General features: G+C 48.5%; 1 protein-coding gene across 1 annotated transcript in view; it reads left to right on the top strand.

The window, feature by feature from the left end:
* The window catches only part of TRIM23 (tripartite motif containing 23), a 742,058-nt gene that overhangs the window by 101,185 nt on the left and 620,800 nt on the right, over nucleotides 1-20,073 (top strand). The window contains exon 2 of the mRNA XM_069627357.1: nucleotides 126-288. Within this exon, the coding sequence (XP_069483458.1) occupies nucleotides 126-288 (163 nt within the window). The remainder of the gene's footprint in view (nucleotides 1-125; nucleotides 289-20,073) is intronic.

Below are 20,073 nucleotides of genomic sequence, written 5' to 3'. Positions count from 1 at the left end.
TTTAAATAGAGATAAGGCACGCGGAGTACAGATTTGACAAAAACCTGTTTTACTGTTTTTGCCCTTTTTGAAATAGTTGTTGGCACATGCATTTTACCATGATCCTGCTTTCCTTTTGCCTCTAGGTTCTTGAGTGTGGAGTATGTGAAGATGTCTTCTCCTTGCAAGGTGACAAAGTTCCCCGCCTTCTCTTGTGTGGGCACACAGTCTGCCATGATTGCCTTACACGCCTCCCTCTTCATGGCCGGGCAATCCGGTGTCCCTTTGATCGGCAAGTTACTGAACTTGGTAAGGATACAATTGATGCATATAATTTCACATTTAGGAAATCAGTGCTGTTTTTTTTTTTTTTTCGTTATTGACTTACTTAAAAATGTGGTTCTTCAGCTTAGTCCTGGAACAATTTCTAGTAAATAGTTCCTTACTTTTCAGAACCCTTGTATTTGTGTTCCTGCAGGCAAGTGTCATTGTGGAAACCATGCGCAAACTTCCACTGATCTCAAAGTGCTCAGTGGTAAAAGAACGAGAAGCAGAAGCCATCTGGATGAAAAAGCCCTTTGAATCCCCAAAAAAGCTTCTCCTCCATAGCAAAGACATACAAACAATTCATACTCTGTGCAAAAAGGTCTACCTTTAATGTAAGGATTGCCAAGGCCAACTCTAGCTTCCGAGAGCTTTTTGCTATATTGCAAAAGTGAGAACCGCCTGTACCACCTGCTTAAAAACCGCCTGTACCACCTGCTTAAAAAATAGCACCTGGTGCACTGACATACAAAATTCTCTGTTAGACAAAATCACCATGCTCCAGAAGAAAATACTGCTAAAAAAGAGTGCACTGAACAATGACTCCCCCTTAACCGTTCCCCTGCTCTTAGTGACTTACTACAAAACCTCAACCTACTCAGCTTTAAGCCAGTCACTGAAAAAGAAGTAACTCAGATTATCACCGGCCTCAAACCCTCCCGCTGTCAAGGGGATGTCTGCCCTGCCCCCGTCATTAAGGATTGTGCAGATTGCACATTGTTCATTGCCCACCTAATCAACTCCTCGTTCACATCTGGTGGGGTACCAACCAACCTAAAAGAAGCCTGGAATTTGCCACTGTAAAAAAAAAAAACACTCTTGACCTGACCACCTCAACCAACTACTGTCCCATCTCTACACTCCCCTTCCTTCTTAAGATCCTCGACCGCGCAGATTATCTTCAGATTCAATCACACCTTGAAACTAAAAACCTCCTCGGCCTGCACCAATCAGGTGTCCGCCCAGGCCATGGCACTAAAACAGCATCACTGGACCGAAAAAAAACTGTTAGAAGAAATCAAAGACACATGCAGGGTAGCCGCCCTCCTCCTTCTCGACATCTCGGCGGCCTTTGACCTCGTGGACCCCCAAATCCTTTGCCGCCAACTACACTCTGCAGCTCACTTCTCACCTGAGGCCATAGCATGGATCACCTCTTTCCTATTGAACAGACGATGAGCGTTTTCTCAACAATTGCCGCAGCATTACCCGCCCCTGTAACCTGCGGGTCCCCCAAGGTTCCTGCATATCACCTACGCTGTACAACATCTTCACCAAGTCACTCTTCGACCTCCTAGATGCACAGAGAATTTCTTACACTAACTATGCTGACAACAGTCCGCTCCTTCTCCCATTATCAGGCAACTGTGCTACAGACACGAGTCTACCAAACTATTGAAACCTGGATGGCCTTCCACATGTTATGTCTCAATTGCGAAAAGAGAGAGATCCTTCTGATCGGATCTCAATCCTCTCTAAACAAACTGGAAGCTACATTCAAATCCTTTGTCATTGACAGACATTCCATCCTGGTCTCTAGGGATCTCAAGACACTACATGTTTACCTAGATTCTACCCTCTCGCTATCCAGGCAAGCCAGCACAATCTCTTCTTCAGCGGCCTACACCACAATGCTGATTAATGCCTGCAGACCCTTTCTCTCCCCCGACAACTGCTTAACCATCGCCAGGGCACTTATCGGATCTAGACTGGACTGCTGCAATGTTCTGTTTGCAGGATCCTCTGTCCGCAACATCAACAAGTTATAGGTCATACAAAACCCTGCCCTCAGAGCTGCTCTCAACATACCGAGATGTGAGCACATCACCATTGCCAGATGGAAAGCGCACTGGCTTCCTATGCATGAGCAGATCTTATTTAAACCCCTTGCCATCACACGCAAATGTCACACGAGCACCTTGCCAAAATACATCTCAAGTAAACTCGCCAAAGTCCAATCGATCAGACCCGCTCGTACCCCCTACACTCACTGCCTGTCTGTCCCAAGATTCAGGCTCCAAAGAGCAGGTGATGTGAGTTTTCCTGTCATTGCTGCGAAGAAATGGAACACTCTGCCTCTTGAACTAAGAGCGGAACAATCTTACTGGGCTTTCCGCAAGCAGCTCGAGACACTCTTGTTCACCCAGTTTGCAACCACACCTAAGTCCGGAACTAACATTGTCCCTACCTTTCTTTAAACTGTATAATCCATCATATCCATGTAATTTTGATGCCTCTGGGCTAAGCGTGCTATACAAATGTGAAAATAAAAGAAATTAAATTAAATGAAAAGTTGCAGAAGCAGAGAAACGAAGACGCCGGCGCCGCTTCTGTGTTTGAAGCAAGGTTGGTCCTGAGAGGGTCTTCTAAGTTGAAAACCTGAAGTGCAGAGATTGCGCAGCAGGAAGCCGTGTTTTGATGAGCTGTCCCGTGGGAGAAAGAAGCGCTCCTTATTTTGTGTCTTATCCCAGTGTCTGGCGAGTACCTGAGTGCACAAAGAGCAAGACTGGCTCCTTTCCCGAACAGCGCGCGCCACGGAAATACAAACAAAACTGTCAGACGTTCAGGAATCTACAGAAGAAACGGTGGCTGCGGATCGTGCCGATGCGTAGCGGGAGACTGGTGTGTTGGCCTTTATTAGGTAAATCCGGGACGCACCGAAGTCGACCGCTGACTAACACACATTTTGAATACTGAACTAATGCAAGAATGTCATGTTGGCGTTATACTCACTTTGAAAAAAGGCAAGAAAAGAAAGGCTACAACGATCATTGACAGAGAAAAGAGGGGGCAATATTGAACCCAGATAGGAACCCACATTGTCAAAGTAAAGAGGGGGCAATACTTTAGAAAAAATAAAACTAACATTGGCAAGGTAAAGAGAGCACAATATTGCAGAAAGATTGTAACCATAATTCCCAGAGTGAAGAAGAGGCAATAGTTGAGCCATGCACCAACAAGCATTGCCTAAGCCAAAGAAGGGCAAGTATAACAAAGAGACATTGTCAGCACTTACCTGGTGTGAAAGTAGGAAATCAATAAAGGCAGCAGAGAAGCCCTGCTTGTGAAAGGTATCCAGGAGGAGAGGAACATAACCTGTATTGCATGTGGCAAATTAGTAGAACAAACAAAATGTGTATTGAATCCTCACAGAAGTTGTGAATCTCAATTTTGTTGAAAGGCAAAGACCTTACTAAAAGTTTGAACCAACACAGAGTACTTGTAGCAGTGTTAGGAGTATTTTTTATCCTGGCAGGTGAGTATACCAGGAAAGGTATTATTGGTGGTAGTTCTGGCAGGTTTGTGGACCAGGAAGAAGACATTGAAGTACTGCTTTGTGTTTGAATGCTGTGAAGGAAAGCACGTGGCAAGGACACTAATGTGTTTTATGAACTGTGGTGAAACCATCCTAACAAAACATTGCCTCAATATTCTTTAATGGCTCCCCCCACTAACAGACCAACTGTTCTCTTTCCTTTCTCTCCCTTGGTACATTGCTCGTTTTTTTTTGTACGATTACTTACCTCTGAATTGATTATCAATATGTACTAAATTGAATATTATTACGAATTATTGTAATACATTACCTGCCTTCTGTAAACCACCTCACCCTCACTCACTATCACCACCTAATAACCTAACCAACCATGCTCCTTTGCCTGTCTTTTCAAATTGCTTCCTGCATACCATATAATTATCATGTGACCTTTCATGATCGCGCTTTAATGTTGATTTGTTGCCAATCGAACTGTGGTCCACAACAATGTCACTGTCATTCACTGAACCTAAAACCACATAACCACATGCACTACTCACAGCCCTGAAAAAGACTTAGGTCGAAACGCGTGTCGGCTGTGTGCACTCACCTATGTTGAACAACTGGCATTATCTGCAACGTTAATGTTTTCAGACTGCTCTGGTGTTTTGTTGAAAACAATAATAAAGCAACAATTTACTAACACCAACATGACTCTTCTGACCTGATGATGAACCTAAACCACTAGCAAATCAGCTAAATCCTTGGATTATTGAATCCTCCCAGCGCCCAACATCATCCACAGGTTTGCCACCCCACCTACTCATTCAGCCATTGGGAACCCCGGAGTTGGTCCCCAGACAAACTAGGAGCCAGGCTGCGGGCTAACATACAATTATTCCTTAAACCAGGTGCGCGGTAGACTGGGAGTCCCGACCCAGATAACTCCAACCAACTGTAACCTTCTCTTCATGGTATTTTGAGCACGAGTCTGGCTGCAGCGTTTTGGATACTCTGGAGGTTTTTTTGACAGTTGTTGTGCCATTCCTAGCAATAGGCTGTTGGTGTAGTCTACTCTGGACATGATGAGGGTGATGATGGTGAGCGTTTTGTGAGTGAAAGAGTGGAATGATAGGATCATTTTTACTGCGTGTAGGAGGAAGAAGCATTTCTTGATTATTACATTTACTTGTAGCTCTAGCGTTAGTTCGTTGTCCATCAAAACTCTCAGGTTCTTTACTATTGTTGATGGAGCTGGCACTGTACCAAGTTCCGTCTGCCATGGGATGTAGTGATTGTATTGTATTTATTCATTTATAAAGGTCACTGAGCCGTGGGCATCTGGGCGCATTACAGTTTTCATAGTTACAGAAGACGAGGGCAAAAATACATATGCATAAAATGTGTAGCAGAAATTTACATATTTACATTGGATACATTAATTACATTTTCTTACTTTGATATAATATGCAGAATTTTGTAAAGGATACATGCACATGTGGTCACAGGTCTCGGGAGTGCACCCGCCTCTTAACATTAATCTTAAAGGAGTGGAAGGGAGATGTGGCTCTGGATAGAGTTCCATAAGACCAAGACTGGAAAGCTAGAGCCATCTGTTTTTTTGAGTTTGAAGTTGTCAATTCTCAGGCTATTGGATTGCGCCTTTTTGATAGGTCGTTCTGAGGTGTGTTTGGTAAATCTATCAATGAGGAATAGTTGAGCCTTATTGGAAAGACATTTGTGAGTAAGGTTAAGTGATTTGAACTTGATTCTGTCGTTTATGGAGAGCCAGTTGGTACGGCGTCTCACGTGAGAGATATGCTGAGTTTTGGGGTTGCTGATTGATTGTTTCTCGGCTTTTGGGTATGACCATTATTTCTGTTTTGCCTGGATTGAGTTTGAGGTTGTTTGAGTTCATCCAGCTGTAGAGTTCTTGTAGGCAGCGTTCCAGAGTTGTTTTCTTCTTGTGTGTCTTGTATTTTGTAGGCTATTTGTATGTCGTCAGTGTAGTTGTAGCATGTGAGGCCGTGTCTTTTAATGAGCTTGATTAGTGGACCCAGATATAAGTTGAAAAGCAATGGGGAGAAAGATGATCCTTGTGGTACTTGGGGTGGATTTTTATCTCTTTGTAGCTTTGCTGATTCTGTTGTCGAAGTATTTCTTTTTGGCCTTTTGGATTTCCTTTTTGCATGAGTGGATTTGTTGTTAGAATTGAAATTTCTTGGTCCGTTCGTTATTATTCCTCCATTCTAGTTCACGTTTCTTGTTTATTCTTTTCATGGCGCTGAGTAGTGGGGTAAACCATTTTGCTGTCGCTCTTTTGCGTGATGGGGCAAAAGGTTTTTCCTTGGAGATCTCGTCTATTGTTCTGGGGATCCACTTGTGAAGTAGTTCTGTTTTTCTTTCAAGGTCAGCTTCATCCATTGTTGCCGGTGGTTTGTTGATTTACAGTAGTTCAGTTAGGTTGCTATTTTTGATGTTCCTCCAGTTTCTTTTCATGATAGTTGGCAGATTGTCGAGTTGTTTAGTTGTTGGTGTAGCCAGCGTGATCATGAAGTGGATGATGAGGTGGACGCTCCAGAGGATCTGAATTAGTGACGCTGTGGTGATGAGGTTTTTGTTGGCGAAGATAGCGTCTTGTGTATTTCCCGCAGCGTGAGTTGCTCCTTTGACTAGTTGATGTAGATTCATTGTCTTAACTTGTTTGGCTAGTGATTTTTGTGCGATTGTGGTTTCTTCGTCAAACCCGATGTTGTACCCACCAAGGATTATCGGGTGTTGTTCGATGCCTAAGTTGGTGATTGCTTCCGTGAAGGCATCCACAAAGGCTGTATCGTATGTCGGTGATCTGTATACCAGAATTAACTTGAGGTTTGTTTTGGGGTTTGTTGATAGACAAAGGATTAGAGATTCACAGTTTTCGATGCTTAACCCCTTCAGTGCCAAGGACGAGATTGCTCGTCCTTTTTGGCACCTTGTTACACAAAACTGTAATCCAACCCCCGGGCTATGTGAGGGGGAGTTCCCCCCGCACTGCTAGGGGGCTGGATTACCTTCAGTTTCACGTCAGCGTGCGTACAGCACACCGACGTGAAAGTAATTTTCACCGCAGCAGCCATTTCAGGCTGCTGCAGTGAAAATAAAAGGTGAGCGTTCACCTTTCTCCCCCTCGATCTCCGGCTGTATTTCACACCCTGTGTGACAAAATTGCTGCCCGCGGATCGGGTGCAGGGCTTTCGGTGCGTGGGCAGCAATGGCCACTAGACACCAGGGATGTCTTTGAATGCGGGGGGGAAGTGGGGGCTGCTTACAGTAAGCAGCCCTGGCCCCCACCTGGCCCCCAAAGCATCGGGACACATATGTGTACAACCCTGCGGGCAGATGGCTGATCATCTGCCCCCAGGGAAGGGGGGGAAAAAAACAAACCGTGGGGATGGGGGGGTCCTGGGATTTTTTTGCCCCCTGAAATGGTGGTGGCCCTCCCCCTCCCACGCCAGATTTATGCCCCCAGGCAGGAGTACATGAGGTGGCACCCCCCATCCATTTGCGGGGTCGGGGGGAGGGCCACCAGGAATTAGTGTGCAGGCCCCCCAAAGGATGGGGCCTCCAGGTTAGGCCCCCCCCAGGGCAGATGGCTGATCATCTGCCCCCAGGGAAGGGGGCAATAAATAAATATATAAGGCAATAACAAAAGGGGATTTTGGGTGGGATTAGGGAGGCCACCAGTCACCAGGGATATATTTTACAGCAAGGGGGGGTGGCCCTTTCCCCCTCACCCCAAAGGGAAATGGGGGCACCCCTTGTAGCCCTCCCTGGGGGCAGATATCTGCTCTTAGGAAGGGGCATCTGCCCCCAGGGAGGGCTGAATGAGATGCCCCCCTGCATTTGGTGTGGGGGGGGTAGAGGGTCACCCCCCATTACATTAGAAAATTACCTGGCGGTTTAGGGTGCCCCTCAGCCCGCCCTAAAGTGTAGTGTACCTTTTTCATTTTTTTCTTTGTTTACAAAACTTGCCTTGGCGCAGAGTGGCACATTGGTGTGCCAATCTGGCACTGGGGTTCCCAAACCTTACTGCCCCACCCACTGGGGGGCCTGTCCCATTTTTGGGGGCCCTCTCCCCCCAAATGGAGGGGGGTGTACCTCACGCAGCCGTTTATAGGAGACTCAGGGAGGCCTGCATGAGGTGCCCCCGCCACCCTTTTGGGGGGAGGGTGGGAGAGGGCCCCCAAGAATGGTGGGACAGGCCCCCCAGTGGGTGGGGCAGTAAGATTTGGGCACCCCGGCGCCAGATTGCCACACCAATGTGCCCCTCTGCGCCAAGGGGAGTTGGGTTACCAAAGGAAAAAAGTGAAAATGGTGGAACGCTTTTTAGGGGGGGCTGTGGGGCACCCCAAAGGGTCTGGGAATTTTCCAATGGGATGGGGCGTTGAGTCCCCCCCCACCCCCACCCAGCCTCAATGGAGTGGGTGCCATGTCATGCAGCCCTCCCTTCGACCACATATCTGCTCCTAGGAATGGACGCCTGAGCCAGGGAGGAGTGCAGGACAGCCCTCCCCTTATCTGCCCCTGGGGAGGACTACATGAGATGGGCCGCCCCTCTAATTTGGCAATGTGTGGATTCCCACGGGTGTCCTCTTTTGGGAAATGCATGGGGTTGCCTGTTTTCCTTGCTGGCTTCGACACCCTAGGCCCAAATCTGTAGGTTGCCCATATGAACAAAATGGTCAGTGGTGAAAGGCTTGGGGTTACCAGTGGGTTACCCCTTTCCTTTTGCGCCCCCGGTAGGTGCACCCACACATGTGGGGTACCGTTTTCATCGGGACACGTGTGGGGACGTGGGAAGGTAGGCCATGTGTGTTTGGCGGTGTCATACATTCTTGCGTTCCTACAGATTCCCAAATTCCAAATTTGGGGGTAAAAAACAATTTCCAGACATTTCACTCTGCTCAACCACCGAAACACGCCGCCAACAACAGATGTCATGCCTTCCCGCGTTCCCACAGGTGTCCCAACGAAAACAGTACCTCACATGTGTGGGTTCACCAATCTAGCCGCAAAGGTAAACGGCTAACCCACTGGTAACCACAAAAGGGTTTGGGGAGATAACCTACAGATTTGGGCATAGGGTGTCCAAGCCACCAAGGAAAACTGGGAAAGAGGGCACCAGTAGGAATCCACAGAGGTCCAACTTGCGCGAAGCGGATCAGAATGTTTTACCCAGAACCCCCGACAAAGGGAAAAATGTGTTTTGTTTTTGGCACATTTCGGACTTTGCGGGGGTGTCTGGGTAATAAATTCTGGGCCGATTTGCGCAAATCGTACCTCTGCGGATTCCCATGGGTGTCCTCTTTTCGGAAATGCATGGGGTTCCCTGTTTTCCTTGCTTGCTTGGACACCCAAGGCCCAAATCTGTATGTTGTACTTGTCTGGAGAAAGTGTCAAATTCAGGTGTTGAAACAGACTTGGGGTTACCTGTGTTTTAGGATTTCTCCTTTGCGCTCAGGTAGGTGCACCCACACATGTGAAGTACCGTTTTCATCGGGACACCTATGGGAACCCGGGGACGGTAGGCCATGTGTTGGCGGCGTGTTTCGATGGGTGCGCCAAGTGAAATGTGCGGAAAATGCATTTTGTTTCCCCACATTTTGGACTTTGCAGGGGTGTCTTGGTGATACATTATGGGCCGATTTGCGCAAATCATATCTCTGCGGATTCCCACGGGTGTCCTCTTTTCGGAAATGCATGGGGCTGCCTGTTTTCCTTGCTTGCTTGCTTGGACACCCGAGGCCCATATCTGTATGTTGTGCTTGTCTGGAGAAAGTGTCAAATTCAGGTGTCGAAACAGACTGGGGGTTACTTGTGTTTTAGGCTTTCCCGTTGGCGCCCAGGTAGGTGCACCCACACATGTGAGGTACAGTTTTCATCGGGACACCTGTGGGAATGCAGGAAGGTATAACATTTGTTGCGTTTGTGTTGTTTTCATAAGGTTTTGACCAATTTGCTGGTGCCCTTTGTCTCACAACCCTCTCATTTTCCAAATGTGACCTACATTTAGTCGCTGCTTTAGGCACCATACACTTTTGTAACCTGCACAAGTCACCTACCCTTGAAAAGGTCTGCCTGTGCTCTTTCAAAAAATGGATGCTCGCCGTTCCTCACCACATTGGTTTTCCCGATTTACAGTGCGTCTGTTCTGGCCGTGAGCATAAAACTCCTGTGTACCATGGCTCAGTGTTTGGCTTGTGGTATTGCATGTTTTGTAAAACACTACAAAAAATGTGTGCTTTCCTAACTGCAAGAGTCGGGGGAATGTAGCAGAGCATTGCTTTTCTCAAAATTCATAGAAGCCATTGCCGTACCAAGCCAACCATGTCCAATACATACCTTTTTTTTTTCGGTCGTTCTCCCGCTTTTCCCCCAATCTATGGCATTTTCCCCTACCTAGTTGTTGCCTGACCTACGCAAATCACCCCTTCCTAAACTTGGAATTGTGTCTACTTTTCAGAAATATACGCCTTTCTGTCCTCCAATTCGGCTTTCCTACCCTTTTCTTCGATTCCGTCCATGCATGTCCAATTGGCAAAAAGGGCCAAAATCGCCTACCTCTCACAAAACAGTTGATAACCACATCAAAATATTTATTTTTCGTTTCCACTCAACCTGTTCTTGAAAGCCAGGAAATTGGGGAATTCAGCACAGCAAACCATTTGTTGCTAGTTCTTACAAGGAAAAAACCACAGGCTTCTTTGTACATCATTTTATTGCCATTTTTTGAAAAAATGCAAAATGTTTGGCCTTTTTGCTTATTTTCTCTCACCCCCCTACAGCAACCTACGATTCCTGGGTGGCGTTACGACCGCCTACATGTGGGAAAAAAAGGAGCCAAATTTGGCCGAGATATCTCAAGTAACAAAAAAGTCACAAGGCATTGAATGGCCACATACCGAAATTGCCAGAAAAGGCCCTGGTACTGGGGGGGAAATACCCTTGGCACTTAAAGGGTTAATGGTTCTTCTATTTTAATTTTCAGGTGTGCCTTGTATGGCATTGCCGGTCCTCCTCCTCTTCTGTTATTCTTGTTTGCTTGTGCACACTTTCTTTTTTTGTTTGTTTTTTTAAAAACTGTTTTTATTAACTTTTTGCATGTCAAACAGTACATACTAATGCCATCTAAAGGGCAACATGCCCTCCCCCACCCCCACATTCTCCCATTGTTTACATTCAATATTCACTTGCACACAAAGCTACCACTGTCACTGAGGGTCCCGGCACTGTTGCCATTAGCCAGTTGTCCATAAATTGTAATATCAGCTTTAACCACTCTGAGTCCTCATTCGCGAATGGACACAGGGATGCGACCCAGGGGAACGGGGGGGGGGTATTATCCGTAGTGTCTTGCACCAAGGGGTCGGTTTCTTGGTCTATGTCCATGGAAATGTAGCTCCTGAAGGCTGCCCAATAGTCCTTAGGTTTGCTGGTAGGAGGGAGCGTCAGGTTGTACTGTGTCTCCCTTCATTCACAACTCGACATAAGATTGAGCTGAGCCAGTGTTGGAATGTAGGTGCTCTGGCAGCCCCCCATGTACGCGCCACCAGGGATCTAGCAAACACAGAGGCCATGCCGACTAGCGTTTCTCGCTGCGCGAGTCCGCCTCAACTAAGGCCAGCAGCCAAATCTCAGGGTTAAGTGGAATCTGACCAGAAAGACTGGATCTGCGGGCAGAGCCACGCAACATGGTAGAAGTCAACTGGGGTCTGGTGACACCTCTTGCTATTCAGGATCTGAGTGGGAACTATTTGTGTAGGGTGAGAGGGGAGTAATATATCTGATGTAAGAATTAAGTGAATCAGACGGAATCTATTGTTAATCGAAACAGTTTTAGTCTGTGCCTGTATTAAGCTCCACTGTTACCTTCCCATTTGCCCCTATACTGGGCTGAAGGTGGGGGACCAAGTACCCGGGCCATACCATATAGGGTCGAAATGAACTTATTGGTGGATGTCCGCTTAGTAGCATACGTTAACAACGGAGATGTGTGGGGCGTGTTCGGAAAGTCAGGCCATCTGGCCCTCAATACCTCCCGCAGTCGGAAATACAAAAGCTGTGTGATGGGTGTCCATGTACCCCTGGACTTGAGGTCTTCCCATGATATGAATTTGCCTCCAGGGGCAACATCTCCTATTGTGTAGATCCGTAGGTTAGTGAAGTGTTGAATGAAGACGGTCTCATGTGTGAGTGGCATGCCTCGAACATTGTATATAGCCATAGATGGGGAGTACCATTGACCCAGCCCGGCCCATTTCGCCAGGCGGTCCCATGCCTTGAGAGTTAAATCTAAGGGTTGTATTTCTGCCCTCATGTGGCACTCCATAGGAGACCTTTGAGGTCATCAGGTTGGCTAATGGCTTTCCCAAGGCGTGAATGAGGGAGGGTGCCCGTGGAGAACCACCACCAGACGACATATTGAACCTGGGCTACTAAGTAGTATAAGAGGTCAGGGACGTCCAATCCACCCTGGGAGCATGGGCGGCACAGTGTGTGTAGTGAAATGCGAGGTTGTTTCCTGGCCCAAATCAGTTTGATCATCATGCTCTTTACACGGTTCCAAAGGACACAGGAGGCCATATTGGGACGTTATTGAAAACGTATAATCATTTCGGCAGAATCACCATCTTGGACAGTGAAATTCGAGCTGATTGCGAGATGGGGAGGCACACCCATGTGTCTACCCTGTGTTCCAAGTGTTGTAAGGCCGCTAGTAGTTCTCCTCGTGGAGTCTGACTGGGGATATGGACACTCAAATGAATGCCCAACTAGCGGATTCCCTGCGGGCACCAGGCGAAGACGTTACTGATGTCCTGCAGAGATACCCCTGCAGTGAGCGGGAGCACCTCGGATTTGGTCCTTTTGATTTGAAGGCCGGATAGGGCTCCGAATTTGGTGATCTCTTCCACCACGGGGTTTAGGTTGATCTGTGTTTTTTTTTTAATGTATATTAACATATCGTCCGCGTATAGAGAGAGACAATGGACTTATGTGAGAGGGTGGTTACCCCTCGGTGGACATGGAATTCCCTCAGGGCGCAAGCCACCGGTCGATAGCCTGGGCGAACAGGATGGGGGAGAAGGGGCAACCCTGTCTGGTACCACGAGTTGGATGGATAGGTTCGGATTGGATACTGTTGGTGTATCCAAGGGCACGCAGAGCTGTGTAAAGCAGCCGGATCCAGTGTAGAAACAAGGTGCCCACGCACAGGAACGGCCATTCAACCGAGTCGAATGCCTTTTCCGCATCCAGCGCCGCCACTGCTATTGGGACCTCTGGATTCACATTGTGCATCAGGGTGAATAATCTCTGATGGTTGTTTTGTGTGGAGCAACCCGGTATGAAACCTGCCTGGTCTGGAAGGACCAGGGCAGGCATGTGGGGTAAAAGCCTGTTGGCGAGAAGTTGCGCCAGGATTTTATTGTCTGTTCACCAACGACAAAGGCTGATAAGACTATCATTTTTTGGGGTCTTTATCAGGTTTAAGCAGCACCGTAACAAGAGCTGTCCTGGTGGACTCCGAGTGGACCCCCATCAAGACGGCCGCCTCAAACATGCTGCGTAAGTGGGGGATGAGTAGGGTCGGGAAGGTTTTCTATAGTTCGGCTGTGATGCCGTCTGTCCCAGGGGCCTTACCATTAGGGAGTGAACGTATTACTTTAAGGAATTCCTCATCCATAGGGGTATCATTGAGGAGTGTTCCCGACCTCCGGGTCCAGCCATCCTAGGGCGATCTTATCTAGATATCGTACTATATCGTGACCCGCTGTACACTGGGTCGCATACAGGTTTTCATAGTATTGTCGGAACGTGTCGTTTATTCTCAGAGTCCGTAGTGGATTCCTCTTCAGTTGTCTCAACTTCTATTATGGGGTTTAAGTGTCGGCCCTGTCTGACGGCCCAGGCCAGAGTTCTACTCGGACGGTCCCCTTCTCCGTATTTAGCGGCCGCAACTGGGTCACCCAGGAATCTTTCCTCGCTGGCCATCAGCGAGCGTAACTCTTGTTTCTTAGCCTCTAGACCGGCTTGAAGTTCGGGGAACTCATCTGGGCTTGATGGAGCTCCATACTTTTTATGTCTTTTTCTTTGGATGCAATGGCTCTACGAATGCTCTTCAGGACGCCCTCCTCCTGAGATACACCAGCCTAGAATATACACCTTGAATGATTCCCAGACCAACCCAGGGTTCAAGAAGGATTCCATGTTTAGTTGGAAAAATTCGGAAATGGCCTGACGGATATCTTCACGTAAAGCTATGTCCTTTAGTGCTCAGGCTCTGAATCTCCATCTAAGTTGCTTGGGGAGGGGTGGTGGACGGGCCTGTGAACTGCACCAGGACCGGGGAGTGGTCACACAGGGTACTGGCTAGAATCACTGCCCTATTGGACACCCGGGCCAGTTCTGGGGACATATGGATATAATCTAACCCGAAGGAGCTGCTGTGTACGCTCAAATAGAAGGTAAATACACGGCTGTCGGGATGGTGGAGACGCCAGATGTCGACCAGGGTGTAGTCTACTGCGATGGACTTCCATATTTGGGCCGCCCGTGTGTGGATCTGTCTTGTGCCAGTGATGGGGCTAAATTTAAAATCCTCTGCCCAGACAACCTCGTATTCTGGAAATGTACGTAGGTGTTCGGAGCATGACTGAAATAATTCCGGGGAGTCGTAGTTAGGACCATATATATTTATGAATAGAAAGGACCATCCCGCTATTTTTCCAGCCACCAAGACAAATCGGCCCTCGTCATCAGTCATCAGTTTGTGTAATTTGAATACCAGTGGTGTGTGTGTGTGTATATATATATATATATAATCTCGAAACCCCGGGAATGGGTAGTATGAGATGACCTGTATCTATGGATACCCCAACCAGCCAGAGCGGGTAGTTTGTGTTCCTTTCCTAGGTGAGTTTCCTGAATACAAGGGACATTGACGTGATGGTTCCTCACATAATTGGAGATAAGACGTGTGTTTTTCCCATTGGTGAGTGCCCGGATGTTCCATGTGATCAGTTATGTTCGTATTTGTGGGGGTGACTACCCCCTGGGGATACGGCACGTTATGTCTGGCCTGTGGTTAGTGCCTAAAGAATGAGCCTCAGGTGTTCTGATTAGCTTATGGTATTTTAGGTGCTTTGTGAATTCTAAGTGTGCATAGGACCCCAAGGTCCCGGAAGAAAGTTCCCTCCCGCCCCTCCCCTCTGAACCAGGTGTACCTACTGGTGTGGTACTGCAACCACCCCCAATATCCCCCCTCCCACGCCAGAAACTCCAACCTACCGGCCATTGTAACCCACCCCGCACCTAATTAACTCCAACCATTAAACCTTAACTTGATTAGTTGCCGCTGTGCCTCCTATTGGCGAGAGGCTCAATTACCACATTTAACATTCACCTTGGTGTTTCCATTCTTAGTAATGGTTCCAGAAGTTGCTGTGCAGAGCCTCGATGTGCCAGGGGGCCCCGCAGATGGGCTGCGCATGTGATAAGGACTCGTGCCTGCCCAGACCAGCCTAGGGGGAGCGGCGGGGGGAGGTCCCTAAGTCTGGGATCTCCGAAGCATATCATTCCCCGGATGCTGGAGAAGTGAAGAACAACGTTTTCCCCTCATGCACAACTCTGAGTTTAGCGGGGTACATCATTGAGTAGCGTATGTCTTTCTTCTTCGGGATGTTTTTCGCTGTTTGCAAGGGTTTCCTCTGATCCTGAACCTGTTGGCTGAAATCTGGGAACAGGCTTATTGTTGCTGAGCCCCACTGCAAGTTTTTTTTTCTCTTGCCACACGAAGCAGAATGTCTCGGACAAAATAGGTGAATATGCGGGCGATTATAGCTCTCTCAGGGGCCCCCAGGGGTGGCCTAACTGCCAGTGAACGATGGGCCCAGGAGGGTTGTCAAGGACTTCCCTAAGCAATTTTTCCACAGAGTTCCATATTGTCAATTGGAGTGGACTCGGCGACCCCCGTAATTCTTATGTTATTTCTTCTCGATCTCGCTTCGAGGTTGTCGTTCTTGGCCACCACCTTTTTAACCGTTTGTTGTAGAGACGCCACCTCCCGTTGAAGTTCTGTGATTTTTTTTTTCCTCTCCGTCCCCAATCCGGTGTTCTGCTTCTGACATCCTGCCACACAGTTTGTCCATTTGAACCGCGGAACATCCACTTTACATGTTAGTGTGTCAATTTTGGCTCCCAAATTGTCAGTGATACTCTTCAGTGCTAACAATGTTTGGTTGAGGGCTGAAATGTCCATTTGGGAGGGGGCGGGGTCATTCCCCTGTTGTGGTGGGTCAGTTCTGGCATATTGATCCATCTTTGATTGCCCATTTCCAGTGTTTCTCCCTGGGCGAGTTATTTGTATCTCCGTGCTTGTACGCCAACCAAGGTGGGAGGGGGTCTGTCGCAGAGTTCCCCGGGGGAAAGCGGGGGGGCTGGCTGGGCAGGGGTCCCCAGGTGTCTCAACTGACTAATGGAGCTGCGGTGAGAAGGGCTATGATGGCTGGCACTGAGGCCGGGCCAGGGGGGAGGAGGGGCGTATGCCCTTGCGGGGGCCAGGGTGGCCGACCAGGAACCAGCTGGTGCGCTGTTTGCAGTGGCAGGGCCGCCACGACGTGAGGTTGGGGACCCAGGGGCCTTGTGGAAGGCCGGTATTACAGCACTGTTGAGTTCCCCTGGGTAATCAATTGGCCAGTGTATGATCCGGGTCGGGGCCCATGGACGGTAGTGGAAGGCGCACCTCTCCTGCTCCACAATAGGAGTGCACGTATAGTAGTTGTGGTAAGCTGGGGGCCAAGGGTGGATGCTGATATAAAGCCCAGTTATGTATGGGTTGTTGGCCCTGCATTTCCACCAGTATTGCTGGAGGCAGCCACGTTAATACTTGAGGAGGAGTAGCTGGACCCTTCCAGTCGCTGGGGAGATGGGCTCTCTGCGTCCCGGCCACCCCGGTTGGGGGGGGCTAGGGGGTAGTGTTTGTCAATCCCCCCCCCTCTCTCTGCCCCCTGACTCACTGCAATGGTATATTGTTGATGCGCCAGACGTGGCGAGCGCCACAGGTCGGGTCCCTCTAGGCGTCTGATGGGTCGTCCTCCTCTGGGGCTTGCAGGATGTTAGGTGGAATTCCGCTCTCTGTGGTGCCAGCAGCAGCCCTCGTTCCCCACCGACTCCGCTGATCGCGTAGTTGTAAGCTATGCTTTGGGCAGGCCCGCAGCCTCCGTTGAGGGAGGCGCTGCGCCGAGCCCCCAAGTGTGACCGGAGCCAGGGAACACCAGGGAAGACCGAAGAGCGAGATCCGGGGGTTGGGGGGAGGGCCGGAGGGCGTCCCGGCTGCACTCCCAGCGCCGTCTCCAAATCCGGTTGCACACGGGAGGAGTGGGGCTTCGGTGGCGCGCTATGTCGGGCGGCAGGAGGTCTCATGTCCGGAGCCTCCCCACGTCTCTGGGGTGGTGGGGCGGTCTACAGTCACTCCGAGGGAGAGCTGGGCCCCGGGCTGTGTTCTGTTTCCCTCCCCTGGAGAGAGGTGCCGAAGATGCGATGAGTGCCGGGGAAGGAGTTCCTCCGAGTCTCCTGGCCGAGGCTCGGGAGCCAGTGCCAAGTTTAACCGTTGGTGGGGAAGGGCAGCTCACCGCGCCAAGGCCTTGTTGCTCTGGGTCCCGAAGGTGCACACTGGGATCACGGGATCTATGCGGTCCTGGAGGTTCGTACTGGAATCCTCTTATATAGCCAAAGTTCCGACTATACCGTGCTTTTTTTGGATGGCAACAGAGCTGGAAAGCAGGATATTCGGACATATATATCGGATCCTCTGCCGGAGCGCTCTCAGGCTGCGGCCATTACACGAGCCGCCCAACAGCGCCCCCCATTGCTTGTGCACACTTGAAGTTGTCAGGGAGGCAGTTATGGAGTGTGACTTTGTAATTGTCATCTAGCCATGTTTCGGTTATGAATAGGATGTCGATACCTCTGTTGCACAGGAGGTTGCAGATCTCGGTGGCATGTTTGGACATTGACCTAGCGTTGATTAGATTGTAGTGGATCTTTTTGGTATGGTTCAGTTTGTTTATTGATCCCCATTTTGACTTGCAGACGTTCATTTGGAGTGCTTCTGTGTTGTTGTTGCAGATTGGTTGGGGTTCCGTGGAAACTGCTTTGTCGTTGAGGCGGTCTGTTAGATTGATAGTTGGGTTGATGAATTCTAAAGCTTCATCATCTTTCGTGTTTTGATGCGGTGCCCTTGTGTTTTTGTGATATATGGAGTAAGGGTGTTGGTATTGTACCTTTCTCTTCTTGGGTCCTCTCCTTTTTTTTGCGGGGTTCCAGAAGATTCCAGAAGGTTCTTAGCCTGTCTGGACATGTCACTGGCGTTGTCGAGGTGCTGAGGTTGTCGCGAGGTATGGTGTAAGGTATAGGGATTTTTCTCTTATTGTTTGCTTGGGTGCGTTCTGTATTCGTGACGGCTTCTACTGGAGGTGGGTGAGAGTGTGAATCCGTTAGGACTGATCGTTGTTCTGATTCTCTTCGTCAGCTTCCAATTCTGTGTCGGGGCATTTTGTGTCCTTGGTAGTAGGATGGTTTAGTTATTGAGTTTACAGGGGCAGTAGCCCACTTGTTGGGCCTTGCATTTGGATATTGAGTTTTATCCCTTTTACGTTGAGATGGCTGGAGGCCCTCTGAGGGTGGCGCTTAGTGGGTTAGGTTTGGGTGTTCCTCTATCTACGGGTGGACTGTCTAGGCGGAGTACTGCACGTTGGAAGGTGTAGCACAGTTTGGTATGGGAGGACTATGGTTAACTTGGGTAGGGATCTAGTTAGTTACTAGCTTTCGGTAATTGCTAGGTATTCTTGGGTAACGGGAGGGCCTAGGGTTAAATTATGGCAGGTAATGATGGAAAACACCTAGATTTGAGATACCTAGGCAATGGGGGAAAACTGGCTAGGTTTCACAGAGTGGTTTACAGTGACATAATACCCTTAGAATTTTGGAATCTTAGAGGGAGAAAGGTCTAGGTTTCACAGAATGGCAGACAGTGATCAAAAAACACCTATATTTGAGATTCCTGGATAGTGGGAGAAAGGCCTAGGTTTCACAGAATCGTTGCCATATATTTAACTGAATACAATTCCACCCAAGGAGAAGTGACGACTATATTTGACCAAAAATGGTAGGTAATGTGGTATATCTATTAGTGCATAATAGGTGGAGTGTGGGGTAAGGGTATAAGCTAGGGTAGAGAGGGATAAGGAGGGGCTGCAGGGGGTCTCCCACGCATTATAAAAAAAAAGTAAAAAAAGTGAATTTTGTTTTTGGGTTAAATATATTTTTGTCACTTGTCCATTAGGTGAAATATTTTTGAAAAAATCAGACATCCTCACAGAAGGGCAGGCAGTGATCAAAATACACCTAGATTTGCTATTCTTAGACAGTGAACAAAGACGCCTAGGTTTCACCATACAATAGGTACTTCAATGTAAACATGTAAGTTGTGTTCACATTGGCTTCCCAGAGGATGTCTTGGGTGTGTATGTTTAGTGGTTAGATTACTTATTGCAGGAGGTGGTAACAATTACTGCCTGTAGTTCTCCCTACCTTGTCTGTTGATGCAGATTGACGGCTGTCTGTTCCTCTTTAGGCATGTGTGGAAACTGTCAGACAGTGCTTATGCTGTTTGCGGGCAAGTCGAGGTCTGAGCGGGGAACTTGTGGGTAGCTGCTTTGGGAATAGGTGGGGGTTTGTCACCGCAGTCGTGTGTAGGGTGTCCAACACTTCTTTACCTGTTGCTTGTTCTCTGACCTTGTGTGGCGTCCGGGCAAATGGCCAAGAGGTTAAGTGGGTACACAGTAATATGTGGGTGGTGTTTGGGGGTCAGGCTTTTGTCAGTGATTGGCGATTATACTTTGTGATTGGCAGCCTGTTTCCCCTGCAGACACCTCTTGGGACCCTTAGCCGCAGGGGCTGCAACGGGCAGAGGGCTGCCCTAGCAATATGATACTTATGGGACCCCTTGGCCAATCAGGGGAGGAGGTAGGGACAGGAGGCGGGATATCGAAAGGGAGACACACGGGCTGCGAACCGGAGAGCGTCCAGGGGCTGGGGGAGAAAAACTGCTTTTAAAAGGCCCCAAATTGAGGATGGGGGGCAGTATGGGCATGGCACTCTCCTGCACCAGGGACAGATTCATTTTTATTAGTGTTTTCTTTTAGTCTTCGTTTGATAGGCAGGGAAATACTCTTTATGTTACGGATAGCAAGGTCTTTTTCACTCCCATATAAGTTAATAAAATGGCTACTTGTGAAACACCTTTATCAAGTTGTCTGCCTTGCATTTCTGACCCATCACATATGTCAGGAGTGGGATCTGAATTGATTGATACAAATTGGGGAACCCTTAAATTTGAGAAACTTAGTAAAAGAGCCTTCACTGCTACTATTGCTACAGAACAGTCTATAGGATTTGATATCTATAGTAGTAGA

The sequence above is a fragment of the Ambystoma mexicanum genome, chromosome 6p, assembly GCF_040938575.1.
Source record: "Ambystoma mexicanum isolate Mex_15411 chromosome 6p, UKY_AmexF1_1, whole genome shotgun sequence".
NCBI classification, from domain to species: Eukaryota; Metazoa; Chordata; class Amphibia; order Caudata; family Ambystomatidae; genus Ambystoma; species Ambystoma mexicanum.
Note: the sequence above shows the minus strand (reverse complement) of the source record. Positions and strands in the feature narration are given on the sequence as shown.